The following is a 13548-nucleotide window of genomic DNA, read 5'->3' on the forward strand; positions in this document are numbered from 1 at the left end:
TAAAGACAGCTAAGAACTACTAGAGCCATCTTACGGTAAAAAAGGAACAAACCTTTTAGCCAACCCAACAGAATTTAGGTTGCTTTGCTTTGTTCATTCTCTGATTAAAACCCAAGCCTTAAAGTGTTTTAATGTCTACTCAACTGCATGAACCTTAGCATGTGATATATTCTGATGTGTTCAAGGGTCAAATATTAAATAAGCAGGAAAATAAATCAGACACTCTACACATATACTTTGACTATACACTATAGACTATATTTACCTTTTTCTAAAAATGTAAGTATAAGAAGTATAAATAATATTTTAAGAACTGATAAATCTGAGTAAATAGATTAAACTATGAATCCTAATTGGTGAGACCACGATATTTCACCTATATTCCTAATATGGCATGCAATTTAGGTTTAAAGGTTGAGGGTAAATCTTAGCCAGTTGCATGTTATGTCCTTAGAGCAAAAAAGAATATGAATTAAATTATCTTGGGCCAGTGCCTTTTCCAGTCTGTTGTCAGTTCCCGACCTATAAAAATAAGGAGGGTAGACTAGGTTGCAGACTGCTTTATAGAGCCTAGAAGCCAAGTCTCCAAGCCTTCTACCTCTTTTTTTTTGAAATTAAGAAAAATTTTATTTTATATTGCAGTATAGTTGATTTACAATGTTGTGTTAGTTTTAGGTGTATAGCAAAGTGATTTAGTTATACATATACATATATCTATTCTTTTTCAGATTCTTTTCCCATATAGGTTATTACAGAGTATTGAATAGAGTTCCCTGTGCTGTCCAGTAGGTCCTTGTTGTTTATCTATTTTATATATAGTAATGTGTATATGTTAATCCTAACCTCCTAATTTATCCCTCCCTCCACCTTTCCCCTTTGGTAACCATAAGTTTGTTTTCTAAGTCTGTGAGTCTGTTTCTGTTTTGTAAATAAGTTCATTTGTATCACTGTTTAGATTCCACATATAAGTGATATATGATATTTGTCTTTGTCTGACTTACTTCATCTAATATGATAATTTCTAGGTCCATACATGTTGCTGCAAATGGCATTACTTCATTCTGTTTTACGGTTGAGTAATATTCCATTGTATATATGTACCACACCTTCTTTATCCATTCATCTGTCGATGGACATTTAGGTTCAAGCCTTCTACCTCTGATTAAGGCAGAGCAGATCTGCTTTTATCTGTTTAATTTTCAACTTCTACAAATAATTTCCTTTAAGAAAGAACTCGGTAACTAACAACAAGTTTAAAATGACCAGACAAAATGATCTCCTAGGTCTCTTCTGATATTAATTTCATGATGAAATGATTTCTTTAAGTTCCGAAATTCTAAATAGCAAAATCCTATATAGCAAATCTGTTCACCTAACTATGTACGTAAGAAGAAAATTCATGTGACGATGTGGGCTTGATTTATTGTCAGAAATATATTCAAATAGAACTAATGTTTTTACCTTGTGAAAATGCCATCCACAATTCCAACTGTTGCTTCCTCTGCCGGAACATAGGAGCCAATCTGAGCCATGATAGTAATCAATGCAACTTGCTTTATGTAGGAGCTCTTTCCACCCATGTTTGGTCCAGTAATTATCATTACTCTCTCTGAGTCCCCCTAGAAAATTAAAAAGCAATTTCACTTATTGTACTAGAGGGGCTTCTATGTAATAGCTACAATTTATTCCATAAATGAGAATGCATTAGGCAAAAGATTAAGGTGTGGTGTTTAAATATGTCACCCATTAAGTATCACAAAAGGAAAGAGGACCTCTTTGTCTTCAACTTGACCTGTGCTATTACAGAACAGTGAAGTCTTAGCAGCACACATGGTTGTTTCTGGACTTAAAAAAGGAAATAACAAGAAGCAACCTAAACGAGATAAATACTATGGCTTTCTCTTTAAATAATCATTAATCTGCCTATGTCTGTTTTTTATATTACTTACATTTAAAATCTATCAATTTCCATTTGTCCATACTAAAATTATAGGTATTACACATCTAATTGCAGAAAGCCCTAATCTGGGTTGGTAGCACATGAATATTTTCAGTTAAAGAGGGATAACTGCTAAAGGGATGGATAATACCAAATTCTAGATATTGGTTTTATCAGGATTTAATTACTCACTGGTATTTCACCAGAATAAGTGAAAACGGGAGAAAAGCTGCAACACTTGCAATGATTTAATTTCTAGAACTTACCTGTATTAACTAATTCTAGCACTTGCCATGTATAGACTCATCCTAAGAGAAACTGTCCAGCTGCAGCCCTCTACAGAGGAGTTAGCCTAAGGCATCCATGTGCTATGCTATGTGGACCCACCACTCTTGGCAATACCTGCCTGGTCAAGAGTAACCAATCGGTAACTGACCAACAGCCTAAGAGGTGGCTTCACATACCGGTCTTCTGAAACTAATCAACTAATCTCTTGGGAGGTGAAATCGAGAACCAAGGAGAGGTTCAGTCAAACTGGAGAAGAGGTTGAAAAGAAACACAAAATGAGGCTACAAGGCACTGGGGACCATGAGTAAGAAGTTATGAGTAACCAAAAGGTAGGGCAGGGAAAGAAAAAATACAGAAGAGCCAAGAGGAAATAAGAAACTTCATGCAAATAATGGGGGCATTAGAGTAAAGCATTAGAAAGTCTTACTATTAAAGGTATTAAAAAGTAAACCTGTTCCCATCTCTAAAGATATCCCATATCCTTATTAACCATACATTTCCAGTCTCCCTAAAGCCAAGGTATACTAGAGATCTTGCTCTTCCTGTGTGATTCCTTTCTCTTAGGATTACATATGGCTTTATAATGAGCCTCATGAATCTCCATTACTTGAAGGAACTTGAGTGAATCTGTGTTTCTTGGAACAGAAAGAGCCTAGCACAGTAAGAGCAAAGGAAACAAACTTGGTACAAGTCGAATGATAAAACTTATGATTAAAATTTTTAAAATTCTCCTACAGATGTTAAAAAATAATAAGCCTATTATAAACAAATGAACATTTGGCATATGAAATGTTTTGAAAATTCAAATTAAATGAACAGATTTCTTTTTTAAAATTGACAGAAATTACACAAGAAATAGAAAATCTGAATAATCCTATACCTATTGAAGAATTAAATCTGTAATTAAAAGCCCTTCCAAAAGAAAAATCCCAAACCCAGATAACTTCCCCACTGAATTCTTGTAAACATATAAGAAAGAAATAGCACCAATCTTACAAAAACTCTTCTAGAGAAGAGAACAAGAGGGAACTCTTCCCAAATCATTTCAGAAAGCCAACATAATCTTGACATCAAAACCTGACAAGAGCATTACAAGAAAAAAAAAATACAGGTCAGTTTCATCCATAAATATATAATATATGCAAGACTCCTTAATAAAATATTAATAAGACAATCCAAGGATATACAAACCATTTAGAATTTTTGAGGAATGTAAGGTTGGTTTAATATTCAAAAGCCAATCAATGTAATTCACCACATTAACAGAATACAGAAATCATGATGCTCTCCAATGATACACAGAAAGCATCTGATAAAATTCAATATCCATTCATTTAAAAAATTGCAGGAAAAGGAAATAAAAGGTATAAGAATTGGAAAGAAAATGATGAAATTATGAAACTGTCATTATTCCTACATAAAGGAATAATGACATACAGGAAAAACTGTGTTTCCAGAAAAATCTAAAGTAATCTATGAAAATTATTAGAATTGACAAATGAATTGAGCAAGAGCTCTGGGCATAAGTTCAGTATTCAAATGCCAACTTTATTTCTACATTTTAGCAACAAGTAATTACAAATTTTAAAAATTTAATGATATAATTTACCATAGTATCAAAAGAAATCAAATACCTAGGAATAAACCTAACAAAATGACCAAGACTTCTAAAGAGAAAACTATAAAACATTATTGAAAGAAATTAAAGAAGGCCTAAGTAAATTAAAGAAAGCGCCACGTTCATAGACTAGAAGGCTCAATATTGTAATGCTACAATAATTAAACTGGTGTGATTCCGGCACAGACACAAATAGACCAGTGGAACAGAATACAGTCCAGAACAGACTGACATGTATACAGTTTCCTGACTTACAACAAAAGTGACACTGTAGCACAGTGGACAAAGGATGTTCCTTTTAATAACTAGTGCTGAGTCAAAAAGATATCCATATAGAAAAATTTTAAATCTTGATTTCTTAAGTTACATCATAAAAATCAATTCCAGGTGGATTATAGATTTGAAAGACAGGGAAAAACTATAAGGTTATTAGACAATAACATATGACCTTGGGGGTAGACGAAGATTTCATAAGCTGATCATGAATCACAATTAACTGTAAAGAAAAACGCTGAAAATTAGAGTACATTAAAATTAAGAACTTTTATTCATTAAAAGATGTAATTAAGAGAATGAAAAATTATGGAATAAAAGATATATGTACTATTTCCCAAAGACCTGAATACAGTATACATAATGAACTCCCACAAATCAAAAGAAAGACAACCTCAAGAAATATGGCTGAAAAAAATTTTTTTAAATGACAAGAGAGGGATTTCCCTGGCGGTCCAGTGGTAAAGAATCCATCCTGCAATGCAGGGGATGCGGGTTCGATCCCTGGTTGGAGAACTAAGGTCCCACATGCCATGGGGCAACTAAGCTCATGCGCCACAACTGCTGAGCTCGTTGAGCGCCTCAACCAGAGAGCCCTGCATGCCGCAAACTACAGAGCCCACGTGCTCTGGAGCCCATGTGCCACAACTACAGAGAGAAAACCTGCAAGCCACAACTAGACAGAAGCCCATGTGCTGCAGTGCAAGATCCCACAGACCACAACAAAGACCTCGCAGTGCCACAACTAAAGACCCAATGCAGCCTAAATGAATGAATGAATGAATGAATGAAGTAATGAATTAATGAATGACAAGAGAAAAAACACAAATGGCCAGTAAGATGACATTCTACTTCAAATCATTAAGAAAATGTAAACCAAATCAGAGAGACCACATCATTTCACTAAATGGCTAAAGTTAAAACCAAAAACTGCCAGTATTAAGCTTTGGCAAAGATGTAAAACAACTAGAATTTTTATATACTGCTACTGGGGAAGTAAATTGAACACTAGTTTGGAAAACTGTTTGGCAGAATCTATTAAAGCTGAAAGTAAACATATCTGAACAATTCTGCTCTTAGGTACATGTCTAACAGAAATGTATACGATGTATATTAAAAAAAATGTAAAAGAATGTTCACAGTAATACTTTTCATAATAGTACTAAATTGGAAGTAACTCAAATGTTTATCAATAGAACAGAAAAGTTATCATGTATTTATACAATGAAATTCTCTATGAAAATGGAAATAAATAATACGCAAAAAATATGGATGAACTGTATAAAACCAATGTTGAATCAAAGAAGCCAGACACAAAGAGTATATATTGTATGTCTCTATTGATATAAGGCTCAAAAACAAGCAAAAATAACCAAAATTATTATTCTTTGGTAAAAGATATTAGGACAGTGATTAACTTTCAGGGGGGAAGTAGCTGCTGGGAGGCCCTCTCATACTCTACAAGTGGAGCTTTTAGAATGTGTTCATTTCCATTCTATTGTTCTACTTCTCAACCTGGTTTTGGGATACTTAAATGGGTACACTTTGTGAAAATTCACTAAGCTGTACACTTATGATTTGTGCATAATTCTGTATATTTCAATAAAGGTTATTTTAAAAAGGAAATGAATATATTCTCACAAATTAATCTACCAAGCAATACAATTCCAGAAGTTAATTTTGAAATTTCTTTGATAGATTAAAAACAAACAAACAAACAAAAAACAAAGGAAAGTCAATACAATTTTGAAGAACCACAATTGTGAGAGGAGACTTTGTAATAAAGCTATAGTAATTAAAAGTGCAATATTGCTTTAGACACAGGTAAACATAGCAGTAACAGAAAGCCCGGACACAAACGTATACATGGCACTTGGTATTTTGCTTATTTTATAAATAAGCAAAAAAGATACCATGGTTCAATAAACAATGGTGGGACAATTGGGTATCCATATGATAACTGAGTTAGGCTTGAATCTCACAGAGTCCCTAAATCGAATCTAGATGGATGAAACAAAGAAATGTGAAAAGCAAATCTTAAATTTTTAGAAGAAAACATGGGAGAACGACTTAATGACATGAAGGTAGAGAATGATTTACTGAACAAGACAGGAAAAGCAACACAAAAATATAAATCATACAGGAAAAGACTAATACATTTGATTAAATTTTTAAAACCGCTGTTAAAAGCAGTCATCAAACACAAAATGAAAAGGCATATAACAAAGAAGTAGTACTCCTACTTATTAATAATACCAAAACAATGGAAAAATGGGCAAAGGACATGAATATGATATTTATAAAAAAAAAGAAACATGAAAGGCCAAAAACATGTTAATCAGGGAAAGGAAAATGAAATCAGCAGTATTTTTCAAGGGACCTATTCCTTACATTCATATGAAAAAATAAAGAAATATCCATAGTGAAAACTTTTGAAGGAATAATTTTAAGAAATAACTTTTTACTTTCATCATACCATCAAAAAGTTTAAAAGTCTGTTTACATAGCATGTTGGCAAGAATGTGGACAGGAATTTTGGAAATATTTACGCTTTAACTGATGTTAAAGAGTCCATATACTGGTACATATGACACAGCAATTCCTCTTTTAGAAATCTAGGAAAATGCACAAGCGCTCAAAAAGACATTTATAAAGCTGTTCACTCTAATAACTGTTTGTATTCGTAATAGACAAAAAATAGAAATTGTCACTAGGAAAATGAAAAGATCTACTTTGTACAATTATTAAAACAATTATTTACAAGGTAGAATACAATAAGATAGGTTCAGTGGCACATATTTATGTAAATTTTAAGTATATACGAAAATATTTATATAGTATTAAGATACATCTAGGGCTTCCCTGGTGGCGCAGTGGTTGAGAGTCCGCCTGCCGATGCAGGGGACACGGGTTTGTGCCCCGGTCCGGGAAGATCCCACATGCCGTGGAGCGGCTGGGCCTGTGAGCCATGGCCGCTAAGCCTGCGCGTCCGGAGCCTGTTGCTCCGCAATGGGAGAGGCCACAGCAGTGAGAGGCCCGCGTACCGCAAAAAAAAAAAAAAAGAAATTATAGGTGAATACTTTATAAAGATTGGTCAAAAAGATTAATATATAACCCAAGTTTATAAAGTATACAGAACTCACATTTCAAAAAGTCATTTGTACTCTCTGTAAAACTAGTCAGGGATATGTGACTGCCTTTCCTCTCTAGTTCCCAAGATGACATAGCAAGTACATACATGATCAAGGAATTTCACCTATTTAATGTGTTTATCTATCTTTTAGTGAGGATCATATGTATTTGAGGTACCACATATCAAAGGGTGTCAGATATGAAAGATACATTAAATCTATCTGGAAGACCAGTTTGGATGAGTAAGCATTCTAACAGAATAGCCAGAAGCCAAAAGTTGGCAAAAAACCACTACCCACTCTGGAGCCTACTAAAGTTACTAGTAATGCACCCAACAGGACTGGCCTAGACAGTGCCCAAACCTGTGATAGCATCAAGCAAGATGCCATGCACAGAGCAAGTTCTCAAGAAACCACACATGGATGGGTGGATGGATGGATGAATGACAGGGAACAAAAGGTGAAGTATTGCACCAAGGGGACTGTTTCTGGATAGCATCTATTACTCTGATGAACCTTTGGAGAGGCTAGAATTTCATTCTTTAAAGTTTTTACCTTAGTATTCGCAATGTCTGGATAGCATGTCATAAGATCTTAGTATTGTGTACTAAGAGTCAAAACACTGAATTTAAATCAGTAAGTTTTAAGATAGCTAATCAAGTTCCACATTTAATGCCATGTTCTTTGGGAGAAAAAAGAGGTAAAGATAAAAAAAAAAAGGTAAACTTCAAGGTATCATAAGAAAATCATAGACAACAAGTGCCAGGCACTGTGCTCAAGATTTTATATTCGTCATCTCATCCAGTTCTCATAACAGTCTCATGGGGTAATACTAGTATCACTGTATTTTCATGTTACAGGTGAGGAAAGAAAGGCTTGGGGAAGCTAACTATTACCTTGCCCAGTAATGCAGAACTACTAAGTAGTAGAACTGGGATGCTAAGTGAAGACCACCCTGACAGATGTCTCAAAGGGAATCCCTACTCAATGACAAGAAATCACAGTCACCACTAAATGAGAGTGCTGCTCTAGCTCAGAGCCAGCATCCTTGGATTTCTCACTGGGTAAACTACAGCGATGATCAGTCAGAATATCCCTGAAGTCAGGAGATGCATAGCAGAAAAAAAAAAAAAAAGATAAAATTGTTCAATGTTAATTTCCAAGACTTGAGTATCACCTAATTTTCTGCAAAAACTGCTTTCTTCCTTGACAAGTACAGATGTTGACATCTATCCTTTAAAAAGAATCATGGTAGGGCTTCCCTGGTGGCGCAGTGATTGAGAGTCCGCCTGCCGATGCAGGGGACACGGGTTCGTGCCCCGGTCCGGGAGGATCCCGCATGCCGCGGAGCGGCTGGGCCCGTGAGCCATGGCCGCTGGGCCTGCGCGTCCGGAGCCTGTGCTCCGCAGTGGGAGAGGCCGCGGCAGTGAGAGGCCCGCGTACCGAGAAAAAAAAAAAAAAGGAATCATGGTAGAACTACTTTTATAATAGCTGCAGACTGCTGAAAAAGTTCAACGGTATCAAAGTGCTTTATTCCCTGAAAACGTCAATCAGTGGCACGTTACAGTAAGACACTCCTCAGTGAAAGCTTCGTCCAGACAAGCTCTCAGCCAAATCCCTGCACTTTTAACCCAAGGCAAACTCCAAACAGAAAGGGGGAGAATGAGGCTGGAGAGGAGTACAGGCTGTATGGTGAGATACCAAGATAAAAGTCCAAATCCTTCCAACATCTACATGCTTCCCAATTTACGTTCCACTGAGAGCTAGTTGTTACTCTGCCCAACCCTTTCATTTTATAGATGAAGAAATCAAGACCCAGCGAGTATGGTGGCCTATCTGAGATGACAGTAAACTAACAGCAGAGCAGGATTTGAAATTACATCTCCCATCACAGTCAGGCACTTTCCCACTACACTCATGTACCAAAAAGTAGTACACGATAAGAATTTTTTAAAAAAGGAATAGAGAAAGTGCTAGAATAGAAAGAAATTATTTCTGGCCACAGTGATGGGGAAGGCTCTAAGGAGGCAGTAGCATATTTTGGGTCTTGAAGGCTGAGTAGTTCAATCACTGGAGATGAGTAAGAGATAGGAAAAGAGAAGAGGAACATTCTGCACAGGTCAGAACACTTTAAAAAGCAGTTATCCTTGACAAGAAAATTCATGAAGTGTTCCATATTTTTAATCTATGGTGAAGGAAGCAAGAATATACAATGGAGAAAAGTCTCTTCAATAAATGGTGCTGAGAAAACTGAACAGCTACGTGTAAAAAAAAATGAAATTAGAACATTCTCTAACACCATACACAAAATAAACTCAAAATGGATTAAAGACCTAAATGTAAGACCAGATACTATAAAACTCTTAGAGGAAAACATAGGCAGAACACTCTCTGACATAAATTGAAGAAAGATCTTTTTTTTTTTTTTTGCGGTACGTGGGCCTCTCACTGTTGTGGCCTCTCCCGTTGCGGAGCACAGGCTCCGGACGCGCAGGCTCAGCGGCCATGGCTCACGGGCCTAGCTGCTCCGCGGCATGTGGGATCTTCCTGGACCGGGGCACGAACCCGCGTCCCCTGCATCGGCAGGCGGACTCTCAACCACTGCGCCACCAGGGAAGCCCGAAAGATCTTTTGTGATCCACCTCTGAGTGAACGAAATTAAAAACAAAAATAAATGAATGGGACCTAATAAAAGCTTTTGCACAGCAAAGGAAATCATCAACAAAACAAAAAGAAAACGCAGAGAATGGGAGAAAATATTTGCAAACGAAGCAACTGACAAGGGATTTATCTCCAAAATATACAAAGAGCTCATGCAGCTCAATATCAAAAAAAAACCAACCCAATCAAAAAGTGGGTGGAAGATCTAAACAGACATTTCTCCAAAGAAGACATACAGATGGCCAAGAGGCACATGAAAAGATGCTCAACATCACTAATCATTAGAGAAATGTAAATCAAAACTACAATGAGGTATGACTTCACACTGTTCAGAATGACCATCATCAAAAAATCTACAAACAATGGAGAGGGTGTGGAGAAAAGGGAACCCTCTTGCACTGTTGGTGGGAATGTAAATTGATACAGCCACTATGGAGAACAGTATGGAGGTTCCTTAAAAAACTAAAATTAGAGCTACCATATGATCCAGCAATCCCAATCCTGGGCATATATCCAGAGGAAACCATAATTGAAAAGGATGCATGCACCCCAATGTTCATTGCAGCACCATTTACAATAGCCAGGACATGGAAGCAACCTAAATGTCCATCAACGGAGGAATGGATAAAGAAGATGTGGTACATATATACAATGGAATATTACTCAGCCATAAAAAGGAAAGAAATTGGGTCATTTGTAGAGATGTGGATGGACCTAGAGACTGTCAGAGTGAAGTAAGTCAGAAAGAGAAAAACAAATATCATATGATATCACTTATATGTGGAATCTAAAGAAATGGTACAAATGAACCTATTTTCAAAACAGAAGTTGAGTCACAGATGTAGAAAATAAACTTGTGGTTCCCAGTGGGGGAAGGGGGGCAATAAATTGGGAGACTGGGATTGACATATACACACTACTATATATAGAATAGATAAATAATAAGAACCTACATGCAAGAGGGAAGAGATATGGGAACATATGTATATGTATAACTGATTCACTTTGTTATAAAGCAGAAACGAACACACCATTGTAAAGCAATTATACTCCAATAAAGATGTTAAAAAAAAAAGAACCTACATATACACACTACTATATATAGAATAGATACATAATAATAATAAGAAGAAGAACCTAGCAAGGGAACTCTATTCAATTCTCTGAAAGGACTGTATGGAAATAGAATCTAGAAGAGTGGATATATGTGTATGTATAACTGACTCACTTTGCTGTACAGCAGAAACTAACACAACATTAGTTAATCCACTATACACCAATAAAAAAAATTAATTAAAAAAAGAGTTTTAAAAAAACTGTTTAGAAAAAAAAAAAGCAGTTTATCCAGGAAGAAAGGAGCACGAGAAGACAGAAATGATAGAAAATAACATTCAAATGCCATTAATATTTCCTCCAATCATTAACAATATATGATGATAATGCTATATGAAAAACACATTTATAGTGATTCTCACTGAGGATAAACTGGAGACTGGCTGAAAGACTCTTGTACAACCAAAACTGTAAGAAAGATCCACAGAGAGACAAAAACAAGGATACAAATGACCTTATTTACAAAACAGAAATAGACTCATAGATGCAGAAAACAAACTTATAGTTCCAAAGGGGAAGGGGTGGTGGGGATAAATTGGGAATTTGGGATTAACAAATACACATTACTATATATAAAATACATAAAAAACAAGGACCTACTGTATAGCACAGGGAACTATTTTCAGTATCTTCTAATAACCTTTTACAAAAACTAATCCAAAAAAGAATATATATACATATACGTATATATATATATAACTGAATCACTTTGCTGTATACCTGAAACACTGTAAATCAACTACATTTCAATAAAAAATATTGTTTTAAACAAAAATAAATAAACAAAAAGAAAGATCCACAAAGAATCAGGCAGGAAGGGAAGCGAAGCGATCAGGTCAGGACCTATGCCCCTGGGAAAGGACATAGAAGAGAAGGGGGATCCCTCCTGGGGAGTGAGCGGTTCAGGCCACATATTGGGCGCCCCAGCCCTGGGGTCCAACACAGGGAAGAAGAGTCCCCTTAGCTGGTTAGAAAGCCAGTGGGACTAACAGGAAGGCTGAAAGAAACCTAGACAACGTTCCCGAAGAGTGCACACAAACTTCCTTACTCTTGAAACAAGGTGCAGAAAGCAAATTGAAACTACACTGGACTCTGGAAGGTTTCCTGCCACCACTCCAGCACATGCCCTAGTCTGAACCAAGCACCCGCTCAGGCCCCACCTGCTTTGTGACACAGCTCCATGCTAGGGTGAGTGCTGCTGCAGCTGAGGAGAATGTTCACTTGCAAGGGACTGCCAGCCCAGACCCGGAATGGCATCTGAATGGGGTAAGAGCAGCCGTTACTGGTGCTGATAGAAACAGAACATCAGAAGTGGTCCTGGGCTTTGACTGTGGCCAGGACCACCACAGCCCGTGCCCAGATCTAGGCCAAGTGCCCACAACGGCCCCGCCTGCTCTACGGCGCAGTTCCACACTAGGGTGAGAGCTGCAGCAGCCGAGGGGAGTGCTCAGTTGTAAAGCAAAAAGGCGGCTCAGACTGGGAACAGCATCTGAACAGGGCAGGGGCAGCCATTACTGGCACTTACAGAGGCAGCACACCAGAAGCAGTCTCAGGATCTGACAGTGGCTGAGGCCAACAGCCCGCACCCAGACTCTCTTGCTCCAGCACTGCTCCCTTCTGGGGCGAGGGTACTGGTGCCGGGAGTGGGGAGAGCAAGAGCACACACTTTGAGGGAATGGAGCCAGCTTGGACCCAACTCTCAGGGCTTCTGCTCCTGCACCCTGGGACCTGCCCCTGCCCCCAGTAGGGTGGTGTTGGCCACAGAGCAGAGGAGAAGCTCCAGCTCTCACTTGGCTCTGGCCCTGGGCCTTCCACCTCCAATCCCATTGCCTACCAAGGTGATGGCTTCTAGCACACCCTGGGGAAAGATGTGACTCATGCTCATGTGAGATCTAGCTCTCCCACCAAAGGCACTGGGCACATTCAGATTATATAAGGTCACTCCCACACAAGGATACCCCTTCAAGACCACAACAGGTAACTGTTTCACCTAATTTCACACAGACAGAGAAAGTTAAGTAAAATAATAAGACAAAGGAATTTGTTTCAATCAAAAGAACAAGAGAAAACCTCTGAAAAAACAACTAAGGAAACAGAAATAAGTAATTTGCCAGATAAAGAATTTAAAGCATTAGTAATAAGCATGCTAACTGAATTAGGGAAAAGAATAGAGGAACACAGTGTGAATTGTAACAAGGACCAAGAAAGTATAAAAAAGAACCAGTCAGAACTTAAGAATAACTGAAATGAAAAACATACTAGAAGGAATTAATAGCAGACTAGGTGATACAGAAGAATGCACAACTGATTTGGAAGATAGAATAATGGAAATCACCCAATCAGAAGAACAAAAAGAAAAACAAATTTAAAAACTGAGAACTGTTTAAGGGACTTCTAAGACAACATCAAGCGAACCAACATTTGCATTATAGGGGTCCCAGAAGGAGAAGAGAGAGAAAAAGGGGTCAAAAATATATTTGATCAAATTATGGCTGAAAACTTCCTGAACCTGAAGAATGAAACAG

General features: G+C 37.3%; 1 protein-coding gene across 1 annotated transcript in view; it reads right to left on the minus strand.

Moving 5' to 3' along the window:
- Window positions 1–13548, minus strand: part of MSH3 (mutS homolog 3) — a 183564-nt gene that overhangs the window by 32744 nt on the left and 137272 nt on the right. Inside the window, exon 20 of the mRNA XM_049707736.1 lies at window positions 1462–1619. Coding sequence (XP_049563693.1) covers window positions 1462–1619 — 158 coding nt within the window. The remainder of the gene's footprint in view (window positions 1–1461; window positions 1620–13548) is intronic.

The sequence above is a fragment of the Orcinus orca genome, chromosome 3, assembly GCF_937001465.1.
Source record: "Orcinus orca chromosome 3, mOrcOrc1.1, whole genome shotgun sequence".
In the NCBI taxonomy this organism is placed as follows: Eukaryota; Metazoa; Chordata; class Mammalia; order Artiodactyla; family Delphinidae; genus Orcinus; species Orcinus orca.